This window comes from Gopherus flavomarginatus, chromosome 2, assembly GCF_025201925.1.
Source record: "Gopherus flavomarginatus isolate rGopFla2 chromosome 2, rGopFla2.mat.asm, whole genome shotgun sequence".
NCBI classification, from domain to species: domain Eukaryota; kingdom Metazoa; phylum Chordata; order Testudines; family Testudinidae; genus Gopherus; species Gopherus flavomarginatus.
Window position 1 is genome coordinate 160,318,232 of NC_066618.1, and position 16,375 is coordinate 160,334,606.

General features: G+C 41.7%; 1 protein-coding gene across 1 annotated transcript; it reads right to left on the reverse strand.

Annotated features, from left to right (window-relative positions):
• Window positions 1–4,051: 4,051 nt before the first annotated feature.
• Window positions 4,052–9,832, reverse strand: NEFM (neurofilament medium chain). The gene is made up of 3 exons (XM_050939944.1): window positions 8,660–9,832; window positions 7,459–7,583; window positions 4,052–5,918 (listed from the first exon to the last, which is right to left on the reverse strand). Exons 1-3 carry the CDS (start codon window positions 9,719–9,721, stop codon window positions 4,604–4,606), a joined length of 2,502 nt encoding a protein of 833 aa, XP_050795901.1. The 5' UTR covers window positions 9,722–9,832; the 3' UTR covers window positions 4,052–4,603.
• Window positions 9,833–16,375: the final 6,543 nt, after the last annotated feature.

The window sequence follows — 16,375 nt, forward strand, 5'->3', positions numbered from 1 at the left end:
CCCCAAGCTAGCCTGTCTCTAAGCTATTGATATGAAGATGAAGGAAGACTACAAGCCCTGAAGTTTAATGACTGACTCAGTTTAGGGTAAATTGATGGACTGGGCTAACTGGAGATGACCAGAGGGAGCTCAGTTAGGAAATAGCTGGGGCCTCTCTAGAGAGGCTGCCCCAAGAGCAGTTGACACTGGCACTAGGGGTGCAAAGATTGTGGGTAGGAAAGACTGTCTACTTTGAGTGTAAGTTCTTTGGGGTGGGGACTGACTGCTGTATGTGTGTACAATGCCTACTACAATAGTGCTATCACAATACAAATTAACATGAGGGAATGCTGGTGTAAGTCACTTTTGTGTAATAAAATTCTATTTAATCTCATGTGCCTCTCTGTCCCCTGGTGTGAGAGTGGACTGTTCTGCCTTCCTGATTTTACAAAATCTGTGATTTCTCAGAGACCTTTATAACAATGGTGTTGAGGGTAAGGCACAGGACAAAGGTATCTAATGAGTATTAGACCTGCTTTCCAGTGGCGTCTTGACTGCAGACTTTCTGTGGTCCCTTGGGCAAGTCATCTAATATCTCATTTCTCCCCCTACAAAATGGGGTTAATAATGCTTCCTTTGTCATGTCTATTTAAGGTTGTAAACCCTGTAGGGTAGGGATTGTTTCTTACTTTATCTATATAGGGCCCCTAGCACAATGATGTCCTAATCTCAATTGGAGCCTGTAGGGTGCTATCCTAATATAAACAACTACAATGCTAGTAATCAGAATTTGCCCATATACTTATGGTATCATAACTGTGGAAGAGGGCATGACACAAAAAATATCAGGCTAATTGGTGACTCCAGGTACACCTGTGAAAGTCCACTAGGACTAAGATCAAAATGTAACTCACTTAAATTAACATGGTGAGCATCATTAGGCCTTGATCCTGCAGAGTCTTATACAGATCCTTAACTTGTTGTGCCCTGAATGGGCCCATTGACTGCAATGGAACTACTTGCTTATTTTATATGTATATAGCACCTACAGATAATTCTGTCTGAACTACTAGTCATTGTTTTCTTTCTTCCTTTTTAGCTTGGCATAAGACTGAAGTACCACAGAGGGAAGCTAAATGTTCTTATAGAAGCCAAAGAATGAATGGGGAAAATCTAAAATGCATAATGCCCACTGAATGGCGCAAAACTCACTCAAAAATTCATCTCTTGTAACTAATTATAATGCCCAGTATTTCGACCCAGGTGGTAGTCCATTGAGCTGAAAATTTCTTCATGCTTTAGAACCTACATAAGAGTTAATGAGTGCTATAATGAAGTAGCACATTCTGTTCGCTTTATTGACTGCTGCTTCACATTGAGTGGATGTTTTGAGAACTATCCACAATGACCCCAAGATCTCTTCCTTGAAAGTTAACAGTTAATTTAGGCTCCATCATTTTGTATGTATGATTGGGATTATTTTCCAATGTGCAATACTTTGCATGTATCAACACTGAATTTCATCTGCCGTTTTGTTGCCCTGTCAACCAGGTTTGTGAGATCCCTTTGTAACGCTTTGCTGTCTGCTTTGGACTTAACTGTCTTGTGTAATTTTGTAAAATCTGCAAATTTCACCACCTCACTGTTTACCCCTTTTTCCAGATCATTTGTGAATATGTTGAATAGCACTGGTTGCAGTGCAGACCCCAGGGGGACACCATTTACCTCTCTCCATTCTGAAAACTGACCTTTTATTCCTACCCTTTGTTTCCTCTCTTTTAACCAGTTACTGATCCACGAAAGGACCTTCCTTCTTATCCCATGACTGCTTGCTTTCTTAAAAGAGACCTTTGGTGAGGAATCTTGTCAAAGACTTTTTAAAAGTCTAAATACATTATATCACCCTTGGGAGTTAAATATGGCTGCATACCACTCCTCATTAATTCTGATTGAACAGATCTGTGTGGCTCTGCTAGTTGCTATCTTATACATAAAAGTGAAGTTTTATATATATGAACTGCAAAAGTCTGTTCTTTAAGCCACTATATATAGATAGATAGATCTTTTATGAATAAACTGGCTATTGAGATGTTGCCATTTAATTTGCTATTTTTTTTTGCTTTAATTAAACATCAGTCATCCAGCAATCTGTTGAGAAGAGATTTCATTAATGAAAACAACAGGAGAAAGATTCATTATTTTGCTATGCAAAGGGGTTTAGATTTATTTGAAAAGTTTTCTCCACTGTGGACATTGTACATTTCCTTCAGCTATGAACATACACATCTCATCCCCTCAATTATTGATAGAGTAAAGAATTAAATCCCCCAGAAGACATATGCAAATCACTGATTTTTGATCAGTGCTACATTTAGCCAATGAAATTCAGGATGCTTCTCATTCTGAATACAGACAGATAAAAAATGATTGGCAACTCTTTTCACTGGTGGTATTGTAAATATTCTATTTAACTGATATGCAAAGGTAATAGGAAGCAAGTAATATTCCTTATTTGAATTCCCACAAAAGCATTAATTAGACTGAATATATGATTTATCTTGTAACAGGACATATTCAGTCGGCTCTTCAGCTGGAGTAAATTCGAGGTGCTCCACTGACTTCAATGGAGCTAGGATGATTTACACCAGCTGAGCATTTTTTTATTTGTGGTTTTTTTTAGATCTCATTTGATTAAGCTTTTAATAAATCATGGACCCAATTCCCCACTGTCTTGTGCCTTGTGCACACAATTAAGTGCTACAGTTATACAAATAACAATTTACATGTCTGAAAAATAGGTGTAAAATCAGGGTGGACGTGTTTCCCATTCATTTTACACAAGTCTCATTGGTCACACAAGATGGAAGGCAATGGAGAAACAAGACCTATTTATATTGTTCTTTTGCTTTTATCTTCTTCTTGTTTTATTGTGTATTAAAACTTTTATTTTCTATATAGGTTGGAATTCAGAGGGCCATTGCTTCTAATTTTTCTCCTGTGGAGGTTAACGCTTGGCTTTAATGGAAGCAGAATTAGGCCAGTGCTGAGGGCTTTTGAAAATCCCATCCTTTTTTCTCATTTCAGTGGGATGAAATTGATGCTTTCATTTCAGTTTTCTGTATGACTCATAGATGCTGTAATCTGAACAATCACTAATTGGAGTTGTGTGTCTGGAATAATCTCATTAATATATATTTTTAAATGAATAGCTATTTAAAATAATTATATTTAATGTCAACATTGCCTTTAAGGCAGTTTTGTGTTCCCGAAAGACTATAATTATTGTTAACTTTTGAACTGTGTAATGATGTTTTGCATTGACAAGGAAGAGTCTCAAATATGAGTCAAGGAGCAGATGATTTTAGGGATTTGGTCAAGGAGGTATTCATCTCTAAGTTGCTGGGCTCAATCATAGCTAGAGCCATAGCCATCAGCAGTCACTGCCTTTTGAAAGGTATTTGGAGACCTTTGTGAAATGCATTGATGGTTCTCAGCCCACTTATTAATGGACAAACACCTGTATCCAAACCCCATCACAACCCCTACTGGCTCACTTGGCGGCAGTCTCAACAAAGAGGCCAAGGACTGTATGGGCCTCAGAGACTCTCTTCCACCCCTTAGGTGGCCCCTACAGATTGGGGTAGAGTGTGTACAGAGGAAGCTTAAACTACTCCTATCCATGCTTTAAAACATCATATACTGTCCTCCCTACTCACCCAAATAGTTCTGTGAGGGTGACCGGGACGACACACAAGTAAGGCTTGCAGGATGTGAACCCGACTGAGACCTTCACTTTGTAGGGCTGTGAATCTGGACTTTTTTTTACAAGCATGTGAGTTCCAATCCAACACCCACTGAATTCGATGGTAATACTCCCATTGGCTCCAATGTACATTAGATCAGATTGTTAAATATTTGTTTAAAGAAGTGGTTGGGAAATGCAAAGAAGTTTGCAAAAAGCCCAAGCACTTTGTAAACTGAAGATAATTTACTATTAATGCTGAATCGTTTATATTAAAAAAAAGCCTGGGGAGAAATTCTACTCTTGAGAGAAACACAACAGAGCAAGGCATGATTCCAATATGACCTTTATTGAGCAAGTACTGCTGTGACGGTTCTACATCGAATAACAAAAAGTTGCATACTGTGAATGTCAACTAGGTTCTCCCATGAACAAAAGTCCATCTTAATTGCACCAGTGAGGTAAACATAATTATTCATAAGTAGCTTTTTTTAAGGCTAGGAGAATTCTGGTGTTTTTTTTTCACGATTGTTTTGTTTTGTGTTTGTTCTTGGCTCAGTTGGTTCTTTGCATAATACCTCTTAAGACCTTCCTCAGATGTGTTCCTCCGACAGTTTAGGGAATTCAAAAGCTTCCTTTCTTCATGCATTTATTTATTTATTTAATTCCCCAATTTCTGTGGAGGGAGAACATCTTGAGCTTGCATGCATTTCCCCCCAGTATTGCGCACACACACAAAAAAGTAAAATACAGTGTGTCTGGAGACTCCATGAGAGAACCTGTTTTGCTTTAAGCTGTCACTCACATGCATTTTGCAGCTGTCATATGGCTTAACCTTTTTCACCAACCCAAGCTCTTTTTAATTTTTTTAATTACTATTTATTAGTCACTGTCTTTTACTTGTTTTATTACAGCATGAGAAGTGACTTTCTCAACCTTCTTGGTGGACATTATTTTCTCTTCAAAACTTTCCTCATGCTCCTCTACCTTTTGAGTGACTGTCACAGACTTGGTGATGTATTTGGTTGTACTGTCCCCAATGTCGCTAGTGATTTTCTCCACCTTTTTGATTACCGCAACTTTCTCTTCGCTCTTCCCTTTCTTTTCTTCAGATGGGCTCACATCCAGGCCATTGGTGACCACACCCTTGTCATCCTCCTCAATTTCTTTTTCTTTGGATATCTTCTCCTCCTTCTCATCCACCTCCCCGTTAACTGCAATGTCTTCTTTCATGGACCCCTTGGAGGCCTGGTCACTTTCCTCTCCTTCACTACTTCCTTCCTTCGCTTTGGACTCTTTCTCTATGCTGACTTTTGTTACCTTTGTGACTGAGATGGTCTCTTCCACCACAGCCTCTCCTTCTTTCACTGGGGATCCTGGCTTTTCTGGGGATCCTGGCTTTTCCTCCTTTTTTTCCTCCTCTTTACCCTCCTTCTCCACTTTCTGTTCTTCACTTTCTCCTTCTTCAGCTTCTTCTCCTGATTCCTTCTGTTCTTCCTCAGCCTCTTCTGCTGCAGGAGATTTAGGTGGAGATTTTGCTAAAGATGTTTTCACTTTTTCCACCTTCTCTTCCACTGCAGCCTCTTCAGCCTCTTTCTTGCTCTTCCCTTCAGGTTCCTTTTCTTTCTTAGTCTCAGCCTCAGCTTCTTCTCCCTCAGCTTCAGCCTCACCTCCTTCTTCTTCTTCCTGCTCGGCCTCCTCACCCTCTTCCTTTTCACTCTTTTCCTCTGCTTCTTCTTTTTCAGAACCTCCTTCTTCTGCTTCATCAGATTTTGCAGCCTCCTCCTCCTCCTCTTCTTCTCCCTTCTCCTCTTCTTCTTCCTCTTCTTCTTCAGCTTTGGGTGCAGCTGCTTTCACTGGAGCTTTCTTTTCAGCTACAATTTCCTCTTCCACTGCTGCTTCTTCTTCCCCTTCTGCTTCTTGCTTCTTCTGTTCTTCCTGCCTGGCACCGGTTGCCAATTCCTCTGCAATAGCTACCAGGGCATCATCCATTTCAGATTTTTCATCCTCCACCTTTGTCTCTTCAATTATTTCTTCTACAAATTTGTGCTGGACCTTTAGCTTTGGCGGCTCAGCTTTTGATTTCTGTATTTTACTAGTTGATATTGTGACCGTGGGTTGCCTGTGTGTAAATGTGGGACCAGTAATGCTTCCCGAGAAGGCACTGAATCTTGTCTCTTCACCCTCCAGTAGTTTCCTAGGGAAATAAAGAGGAGGAGGGGAAGTTAGCATGTAAATGTCTGACTTGTGTCTGCAGTGTCTCAGAGAATTAGAAAGGTGTTTCAAGCATGTGGAATATGCTAAGGATGATGAAAATATCCGTTGTTCATATTCAGTGGGACTTCAGTAGGCTGGGATCAGGCACCTTATGCTTACCACGGTAATATCTCAGTGCTGTGTACAGCACACAGTTTTTCTTAGCTTGGTTTAAATCTTGTGATTGTCATACTCAATCACAAAATTTGTTGTCTTGTAAAACTATAACAAAAATGCACCGGCCACATTCTCAGTCTGGTGTAAATCAGCACAGTTCTGAGCATAGCCTTTCACTTCAATAAAGCCATGCTGATCTAGCCTTTCTGAGGATTGGGCCCTAATATGTTTAAAACAGAAATATTCTACCTTAGATTGTTAAAGCCAATTAGGGCATTTGAATCCCCATTTCTCATTAATTTCGGCATCCAAATCCCTTATGATTTGAAACTCTCAGCCATAATATGTTCACCTGAATAAACCATGTTAACCTTGGCAATAAAATAAAACAAGATGTCCATTCTCTGTATATTTGATAACCCCAGTACACGGCAGGCTTCTAAAGATGTTTACTTTCCAATAGTCTGTTTTGATGTTATTTATATTCAGAAATGCATTTTCCCCATCTAATCCTCTGACCAAGAAAATCAGCGCTTTCATGTTTTATTTGAAAGCTGCGATTGCAGTCTATTTATTTATTAAGCTACCTGGTTTCAGAAATAAAAGTGGCAAATAAACAGTTACAAAAGCAATGCAAAAGAGGCTCGAAAAACATTCTGCCAGATGATGGCAATAGCAGCTACATCCCTGTTCCAGGATTACTTCACGGAGGATTCTGAAGAAAAGTTAAGAAAGAAAAGTGAAAGTGTTTTGCAATGTGCAGATTAACAGAGCTCATTTGATACCCGAGCACAGCCATGTTCTAAAATAACAAGACCCATTAAAACTACCCACGCTGCTTGCTCGACATGTGCAAAGTAATGTGCAGATTAACAGAGCTCATCTGATACCCGAGCACAGCCATGTTCTAAAATAACAAGAGTCCATTAAAACTACCCACGCTGCTTGCTCGACATGTGCAAAGTGAAGTGAAAGAAAATAATTACAGATTAAAACCTGTCACCTGCTTGGTTCTTTTGTAAACATAATAAGAACAGAATGCTGCATTATGGAACCATTGTACTGCAGTTTAATGGTCCTATCCCATTCCCAGTGAAGTCTATGGGAGTTTTGACATTGACTTTCACAGAGCTGGATCAGTTATTAACTCAAAAAAGATTTCTTAATGTGAAAAGGTCTTGAATTTGCACAGATTTGAAAGAGTGCTAATAATTTGGCCGAGTGTCTATTCTTGCATCTGTTTGATGCTTATAGGGGAAAATCCTTGCCAATGATACAAGCTGTTTGGGCAGAGGTTGGTTGGAACCAGTGGCATCTGCAGTGCAATTAGTATTCCAGACACATCCACAGCATTCCCATGGTACCTGTATGCAGCAATTTCAATATCCAGCGCCATCTTGACATTGAGGAGATCCTGGTATTCCCTCAAATGACGTGCCATTTCCCATTTTGTACCCCTCAGCTCGTTTTCCAACTGATGAATCGTGTCCTGCAACAGATACATAAAATCCCCATAACATCATTAGACTTGCATCCAAAAAGCATCCCTGCTCAGATAATAGTCTTAACCCCTATATTCTAGCTTAATGGCAGCACTGAAAAAGGTCTATAAGGAAGCCTTTTAAAAGCCCATCTTAAAATCCAGGACTAATATAAGAAAGGGATAAGAGCACAAAAGGAATCTGATCCTGGTCTCACTGCCTTCACTGGGCATCTGAACCAGGCCTATTGTTTAGCAAATAATTGTGCATTACAATAAAGCTTTTGGGTCCTGAGTCTGCAGTCCTTAATCAGAAAAAACTCTTTAGGATGGAGCACTACCTCAGCGAGGACTGTGCGTTTGACCTTTTAACTTTCTCCATATATTTTAAGATATTTATTAGTTATCCGTAAACTACTATCAAGAGTTAAAAGCTGTGTTAAAAGATTTTGAAACATCATTTAAAAATCTCCAGTCAAATTATTTTATGACTAAGCAACAGCAAAATGTAGAATATATATTTGCAAACTGTTAAACATCTCTGATAGAAGGTCATTTACTATATCCTTACCGTTAAAAGTTTGCATTGTACATCGAGGTGGGGAATGGAGAGTGTTTTCTAAAAGAATAGTTAAAAATCTAAGAAGGAATATTAAAAATGCTCTTTGTAAAGAGGCACTGTGGACGAAATGTTTTACAATCAGAGGGAAGAGCAGACAGTAAAGGGCGTGCACGTCCGGAGACAAGCACTGAACACTGCTATTAGACGTCCGGACTCCATTGCACAGCTGGTCTTTTTGCACTACGCAAGCCAATTTTGCATAGCGTGGTTTTTTTTTAACTTATTTTTTGCACCTTTTCAGGTACTTTTGGTTTGTTTTGTACAAGCCACATTTGCATGTCTGCGATAACTCATTCTGTCTGCGCTCCTGCTCTGCACACTGTCGCTCTGCAGCCTACGAGTTAATTTTGCATTGGCAGAGGCAACTCGTCTTTTTGATTTTTCTGGTTGCATTTTGCATCGCGCGGGCCAGCCCGCATGACGCCCCGCTGTGCTTTACACCTGCTCGGTGTGGGTCGCTTACCTGGTAGGTCGTGAGATCGTTGTTGTGGCGCTCCTCGATGTCGTTCAGCTGCCTCTCCAACGACTCCTTGGTGCCCCTCACCGACTCCAGCTCCACGCTCTTGGACTGCAGCTGCCGCCTGTACTCGGCGATCTCCTCCTTGGCCGTGCGGATGGCCTCTTTGTTGTGCTCCGCCGCCTCGGTTAGCTTGGCGTAGCGACACTTGAACCACTCCTCGGCTTGGTGCATGTTCTGGTCGGAGTGGCACTCCAGCTGGCTGCGGATTTCCTTAAGGGCGGAGGTGATGTCAGTCTTCATGTAGTCCTTCCTCTCCACCGTGATGTGGGATGCCTGGATCTGGGCTAGGAGCTCGGCCACCTCTTCCTCGTGGTTGCCCCGCAGGAAAGCCACCTCGTCCTGCAGCGACTGCACCTTCTTGTCCAGCTCCACCTTGACCATGGAGGCCTCCTCCATGTCCTTGCGCAGGGCGCGGATTGTGGCTTCGGTCTCATCACGCAGCCGGGCCTCCTCCTCGAAGCGCTCCTTGATGCGCTGGATGTCCTCCTCCACGTGCTCCGAGTCCAGCTGGAGCTGCGCCTTCTCGTGGTTCACCTGCTCCAGGGCGCCGCGCAGCTCGCGCAGCTCCTGCTCGTAGGCGTCGCCCAGCTGCGAGCGCCCGGCTTGCTTCTGGCGCAGGGCGGCGATCTCCGCCTCGATCGCCCTGTTCTGCTGCTCCAGGCAGTGCACCTTCTCGATGTAGCCGGCGAAGCGGTCGTTCAGCCCCTGCAGCTGCTCCTTCTCGCTGGAGCGGCTCAGCTTGAAGTCCCCGGCCCCGTTGAGCAGGGAGGACTGGCTGAGGTCCAGGCTCTCGGAGGAGCTCAGCACGGTGGAGCCGTAGGACACCCGCTGCGCGCCCAGGGCGCTGCGCTTGTACGGGGAGGAGACGGTGCTCGGCGAGCCCCGGGACCAGGACTGCGACCTGAAGCCGCTGGAAGGGGAGGCGCTGGCCCGGCTGTAGATGGCCCGGCTCTCGGTCACCCTCCGGTAGGAGGGGTTGCCGAGTGTGTCCAGGGTGTAGCTCATCTTGGAAGACTTTGGGATGTGTGCGGCTTTCACAGCGCGGCTCCTGTCGCTGCCCGCCCCTTATATATGGGAGCCGGGCCGGCCGCGCGGCTCCAGCCACATGCTCCGATGGGGCGGGCCGGGGAGGCAACACGTGGCAGCTAAAGGCACCGCAGCAAGCCCCAGCCCCCCCCCCCGGCAGCTGGCTCCTCCCACCTTCCCAGCCAGTTCTCCCCCATTTTCCAGGCGCCCTCCTTTTTTCTCCCCTCTTTCCCCTCTCCTTCTCTCCTCCCCTCTCTTCTTTCTTCCTTTCCTTCCTCTCCTTTCCTCTTCCCTAGCTTTCCCCTTCTTCTCTCCTTCCTCATCTCCTCCATCCCTACCACTCTTCCCTTTTCTCTTTCCCATCCTCCCCCTCCCATCCTTCCCCTCTCCTTCCTTCCCCTCCCTGCTCGCTTCCACCGACTGCAGGGAGCAAAGCACAATGGAGCAGGGTCAGTTCACTCCCTGCAAAAGAACAGCGACAAGCCGAAGGAGGTGGGTGGGGGTGCTGAGTTTCTCCAAGGGGTGCGGGGCGGCAGACATTCTGCATTAGATTTGAGGGAGAGCCCACTGAATACACTGGGGAAGCAGGTAAGGAGTGTGTGTGTCTGTGTGTAGGAGGGATAGCCATGGCGGTTTCAGCACCACGGCCAGCTGCACAGGCAACTAGAAAAGCAATGGAAGGGGAAATCTATGCAGAATGAAAACACGTCTCCGGGTGGTTTGTCCGGTACTGTGATATCCCCCCACACGCAACTATAGTAAAGCCTAGCTAATATGCTATTTGTTCTAAATGAGCAGCGTGAGAGTGTCAAGCCTGGGCTCTCTCTGCAATGCAGAGTAGCAAGAAGGATCAGAGAGTGACTAGACGTTGCCCCCTGAAGTCATTTCCTTTCACATACAGCTGTAAAATTCTTAGCCAGAGACATTTCTATTAAGATGAATCACGGGGAGCAGGAAGGCCGGGAGAAGATGGGATAAAAGAAACAATCCCTCCCCCCCAACAAAGGTCTGACATTTGAAGGTCAACAATGCCTTGGAAAAAAGAAGAGAGGTTGGGTGGATTAATAGGAAAATGGGATTGCTGCTTTGTGATCATCGAAAGCCCCAGAACTGGCTTTCGAGTTTTAGGGATAAATAAAAAAATCAGAAATGTGAAATTCTGAAGAAGGAAGTTGATTGCATTCTAGCATGTAACCACTGCAGGGATAGAGCACCCACATTGTAATAGGTACAGGTAAACAGGAGTTTTTCAAAATCCCCTTGGATCTAAAGTCTTTTATTACTCATTTTATGGCTCTTGGTTTTGTTTTTTCCCAAAGATCAATCTATCTCTAGCTATTTAAAAAAAATAATGCCTGGTGCATTTTCTCTCTGAAGACTTGTTAAAACTTATCTTTTGGTGGCACAGTGTAATTTGTTATGAGTACGTTGTGGTGACTAGCTTGCGTCCAGTGGACTTTGCATTCTTGGATGTATCACAGGTACACAGGCAATTAAATAGTTAATTACAGGGATAAATCATTGCTGATGCTAGAATAAAAACGATCCGTGGTTCCTGCATTCCTTCCTTATTGTAGGCACTTAAAATGTATGCCTGTTTCTACTCCAAAATCTGTAACATTTGAAAAACAAAACTATGTTATCTAATTACCTTCTTATTTTTAGCCCTGTGTATGAAATTTAAAGACATTTAAAATGCTGCAGCATTTCTTCACTGTGTACAGCTAGAAAAGTCTGAGGGACAGGGTTAAACTTTCAAACCACATGGAACACTGTACCACAGTTCACTCATTAATATGATGTTGTCATAGGACTGCAGCACTGCAGTCAGTGGAGAAAGGAAATCAGAATTATCCAAGGTATCTGCTGAATTGCATTTGCAAACAGATCCACAGTTTAACCTATTTAGAGTTGTATAGGACTGATACAGGGAGAAGGTTTTAGTGTAATTGAAGCAATCAAGGATTCTAAATGCATTCTATTAATTTTGCTAATAGTTTTTCTGGGGTAGCGGTGGGGGGAAGAACTCTCTAGGCTCAGCAGGAAGTCAAGACAAAAATGCTATTAACAAAGATATTGCATTTTATTAATTTTCAGGATAAAAGATGTGTTATGATCGGGTTTATTGTTATTTTCCCCTTTGATTAAAGAACTGTAGAAAAAAACAGAATATGTTCATGTTGTATTACTCACAGGGAAACCTTACTGTAAAAGAAAACATATGGTTAACACAGGTACCTGGGACTTTTATTATTTCTTTTAATGCTCTGAAAACAAGATGACTGTGCTGAAAGACAATTAAAAGAAGAGTCATATTTACTTTTGCAATAAAATCTATTTGCATTATATATGTTTATGCGCAGATTATTCAAAATAGTATGCAAAACACATTGTTACTGTATAATCAAGTGCTAATACAATTTGACTTATTTATTGAATACATAATTTCAAGCAATGTAAAGTATAAAATACAATAATTATCATAGTATATATTGATCACCTTTTAAAAAAATCAGAGTATTTATGACAAAAAGTGATGCACACACACACTTTCAAACAAATCTTTATGTAATCACTTTACAGAAAGACAGTTCTTTTCATTTTCAAAAATCACTGTTCTGGTAACATTCGCTTCAGGTCCATAATAAAGTATGTGCAGATAAAACCAATGCTACATTTTTATGAAGGTGATATGGAGGTTAGAATGAGCCGGCAAAAGCAATCTTTAAAATATTTCACTTTTTTTAGCAACTAATTCTTTTCCACTTTATGTCAATATCTGGTTGAGGATTTTTTGAGATGAAGACTACTGTTTCTAAATATGGAGTACTTCTTGTCTCAGAGTTTAACACGTATCATTACTTTTGAGCAAAGAGCATCATAGTGTCTCACTCTTTGCAGAGAAGGACTGGAGATAATGCTGGAAAATGCTGCCAGTTACACAAAGTAGAAAAGAAAATACATTACTTTTAATCTTGATTGTGCATTATTGGGAAAACCACTATTAAGAGGAGAGACACCATAGAAAGACATGACTGATTTTTACAACTTTCTTGTTTGAAAGAAACAAAAATCAGGATATTCAATGCTGAATGCTGCCATAAAAATATTCTAGCAAATATATATCATTATAATGAAAAACTTGGGAATCCTTTAAGAAAATCCATGCTGGGATCTGACAGAGAGAAGGATTTGATTATATTATAGAGAGAGATTGGAGTGAATTGGACAGGCTAGCTAATGCAATACCTTGGGTGGGGGGGAGAGAAAGCTATAAATAAACTAATACACCAGATTAGAGCCTTTTCCTCAGGAGCTAGCAGTTTTTAATATAATCACATTTTACATTCATTAGGAGAGCACTGATAATATTCATGTAAGATGGAATAAATGTGCTTCAATGTGGCGTTTGTCTGAGTAAAATGTGAGTAAAGACTTCAGGATTTGGCTGAACATTTGTCCTTTAATGGTAGTCTTAAAACAAGGGGCCAGATTCCCAAGTAGTGTAAATTGGTGTCGCTCCATGGAAGTCAAAAAAGCTACCCCAGTTTATATTGGATGAGGATTTGGCTTCCTTGGAATCTTAAATATGGTGTTAAGTATCAGAGGGGTAGCCGTGTTAGTCTAGATCTGTAAAAGCAGCAAAGAGTCCTGTGGCACCTTATAGACTAACAGACATTTTGGAGCATTAAATATGGTGGTGAATATGGTATCCAGCAGATATTTTTACCCTTCTCCTTTTACTTCTAATTTATGATGGACCAGATCATCCCTGGCATAAATTGTACTCATGCCAATGAAGGCAATGGAATGATGCCAATTTACTCCAGCTGATATGGCAGTGGCTAAGGAAGAAAACACTCAGGTCTATGCATCAAAAGCCTGATCATGCAAGGGCCTCGGTGCTTCCTGAAAGATGCTCAGGCCCCTCAACTCCTATTGAAGTCAAGGGGGTACTCATCACTTCAAAGGAATTGCTCAGTACCTTACAGCATCTGGCCACCAAATGAATAAGAAATCCAATTATTCAGCCTCACATGAAGCTGCTATGAGAAACTGCCTGTCAGTGAACAGCCTTTTTTACCCTATCATCATCTGCTTGGGACGTCACAACCAAAACTGTCGGGCTGTGCTTGTGGATTAATGACAGATTATCATTTACAAGTTATAGACCATATTCAGTGCTGCTGTGAGAACCATCCAGTGCAGTGAAGGGAAGAGAAGCAAAAGCAAAGAGAGGATGAAAAACATGTTTTTTTAAACACTCTATTTCAAATTTCATAAGAGTGATGGATCAGTCAGCATAGTCTGAGCAATTCAACTTTTTAAAGCTTTTTGATAAGGTGTCAAAGAATAAAATATGAATCTTTTGATGGGGAAAAACATTTGCTTGCCTGAGAAATTCCCACACACAATTTCCTTTTTGTTCTAATTATAGTTGCTCAAGGCAGGGCTAAAACACAGTATCACTTCTATGTGCTTTATTACTTGAAGATGAATATTTCCATACGTATGCATTATTTTCTGTTTGCAGAAGTGTTTCATGTTGCTGTTGATGATAATAAACTGCACTAAGAAAGGAGTACAATCCTGAAAACCCAATCCTAAACAGAACTTGCATTCAGTATCGGGATGAATGAATGTTTCTTGCAGAATTCTGGTTTCCACTCCCACTTATGCTGGAATGCAACAGGCCTGTGCTTCTTGCAAAGCTCAATATGAGGCCGTGCAGGATCAATGCCTTATTTTGCATGCAAAGTTGCTGAGGAAGACAGCGAGATAATGTGGGTTTTGATCCCATCAGCATCAGCATGCAGATGTTCCAAAGCTTGGTGTCCTCAGCCACAGATGATTTAACATTAAGAGGCAAATGCCATATCATTTCAAACTCTGAGCATTCATCATTTCCCGTGTGGACCTCTCACCCCCTCGCACACACATAACTTGGTGTCTTTGTCCCACAGCTTGGAGCTTGAGAGGTATAATTTGATAAATGGCTCAATTGGGTAATTATTGTCCTCTGAACAATGCAATGGCAATGGTACTTTTTTGGCAGGTGCGAGATGGAATGGTTCTGTAAACAAATTGCTGTCATTGTTAGTTGCTGGGAATATTTTGAAACGTGCAAATACATTTGAAGTGCAGAACCTTGGGGGTGAAATCAATTTTATATTATAGTACATCTCATCCCATAAGAATCTGACAGATTGCTTATCCCCCACTCTCCAGCTGCAAATTGCCAAGACCATGAAATGAAATCAATATTTACTCTTTAAAGTATATTTCATTAAAGCAATATGCCTGTAAACATTAAGGAGCCTCATCTGCGTGGTAAAAGAAATTCTTTTATTGTCTCATCACAGAAAGTGCACATGGTGCAGATTGCTTATGTTATCTACAAGGGCACTAGAGTAGGTTCTTCAGTTGCACTTGAGGAAATCTCCCCCTTTCCATGCTCATATCCTGGAAACAGTTGCTGAACTGAGCCCCACTGAGCACTTAAAGTGTATTCTTTGACAACTGAGCTTCAAATGTGCAATGAAATTACAATCTGAAAAGCCATCACAGCACATGCATGCACAGTAACCACGTTTAATACCAATCCTTTTCATCCAGCTATAGAAATAAAAGGCCTGATTTGACACCTGCTGCAATCAACGGGAGTCTTTTAATTGCTTTTATGGGCTTTGGAAATTAGTCTAACGAGCTATTTTTTAATAAGCAAAAAAGAAAAAATGCCTAAAATGATTATATCAGTAATGAGCCAAATCCCGCATACCCATGCTCATGAGAATAGTCTCATTTCACATACATAGTCAATGGGACCACTCACCTGGGGAAAAACTGGGCTGTATATTGGTTTGCAGACTTAAAACACATCCATTAACCAAGTAATTAGTCTAGTGATTAGTGCAGGGGATTGTTGGACAGAACTTCAGGATTCAAGTCCTGATAAGTCTCTTTAATCTCTCTGTCAAGTATCAGAGGGGTAGCCGTGTTAGTCTGGATCTGTAAAAGCAGCAAAGAATCCTGTGGCACCTTATAGACTAACAGACGTTTTGGAGCATGAGCTTTCGTGGGTGAATACCCACTTCTTCAGATGCAACTGAAGAAGTGGGTATTCACTCACGAAAGCTCATGCTCCAAAACGTCTGTTAGTCTATAAGGTGCCACAGGATTCTTTGCTGCTTTTAATCTCTCTGTGCCTCAATTTACCAGTTGATTAAATGAATTTTATCTCTAACAATTGTGATGGGTATATACCCTACACTGGTCCCAAAAGGATTAACTGGGGCTAGAAAGCTCAATTAGGGCATCTGGAAGGTGGGCCAGGCCCAATTGAAGATGAAGCCCTGCAGGAGGGCAAGCTTATAAAGGGAGGAAGCCCAGAGGAGACAGGAAGAATTCTGTAATGTCTGTCTTCTTGTTAGAGAATGAAGGAAGGGCCTAGAGAGAACATATATACTAAACCTGGGGACAGGCTGTGGGAAAGGGCAAAAGGAAAGCCAAGTTAAGAGTCGTCAAGGGAAGCAGCAGGAAGGGGGTTTGATGGAACAGACCCTGGCTGCTTGTTTCAGGGGTGCGAGGGTCGTAATGAGGGTTCCCCTAATGATTCACCAGATAAGGTAGTGC

Coding starts and splice junctions, on each gene's coding strand:
- NEFM (XM_050939944.1), bottom strand. CDS start 9,721: ATGAGCTACACCCTGGACACACTCGGCAACCCCTCCTACCGGAGGGTG. Junction 7,584..8,659: donor ACGATCTCACGACCTACCAG/GTAAGCGACCCA, acceptor TATCTGTTGCAG/GACACGATTCATCAGTTGGA. Junction 5,919..7,458: donor ATTGAAATTGCTGCATACAG/GTACCATGGGAA, acceptor TTATTTCCCTAG/GAAACTACTGGAGGGTGAAG.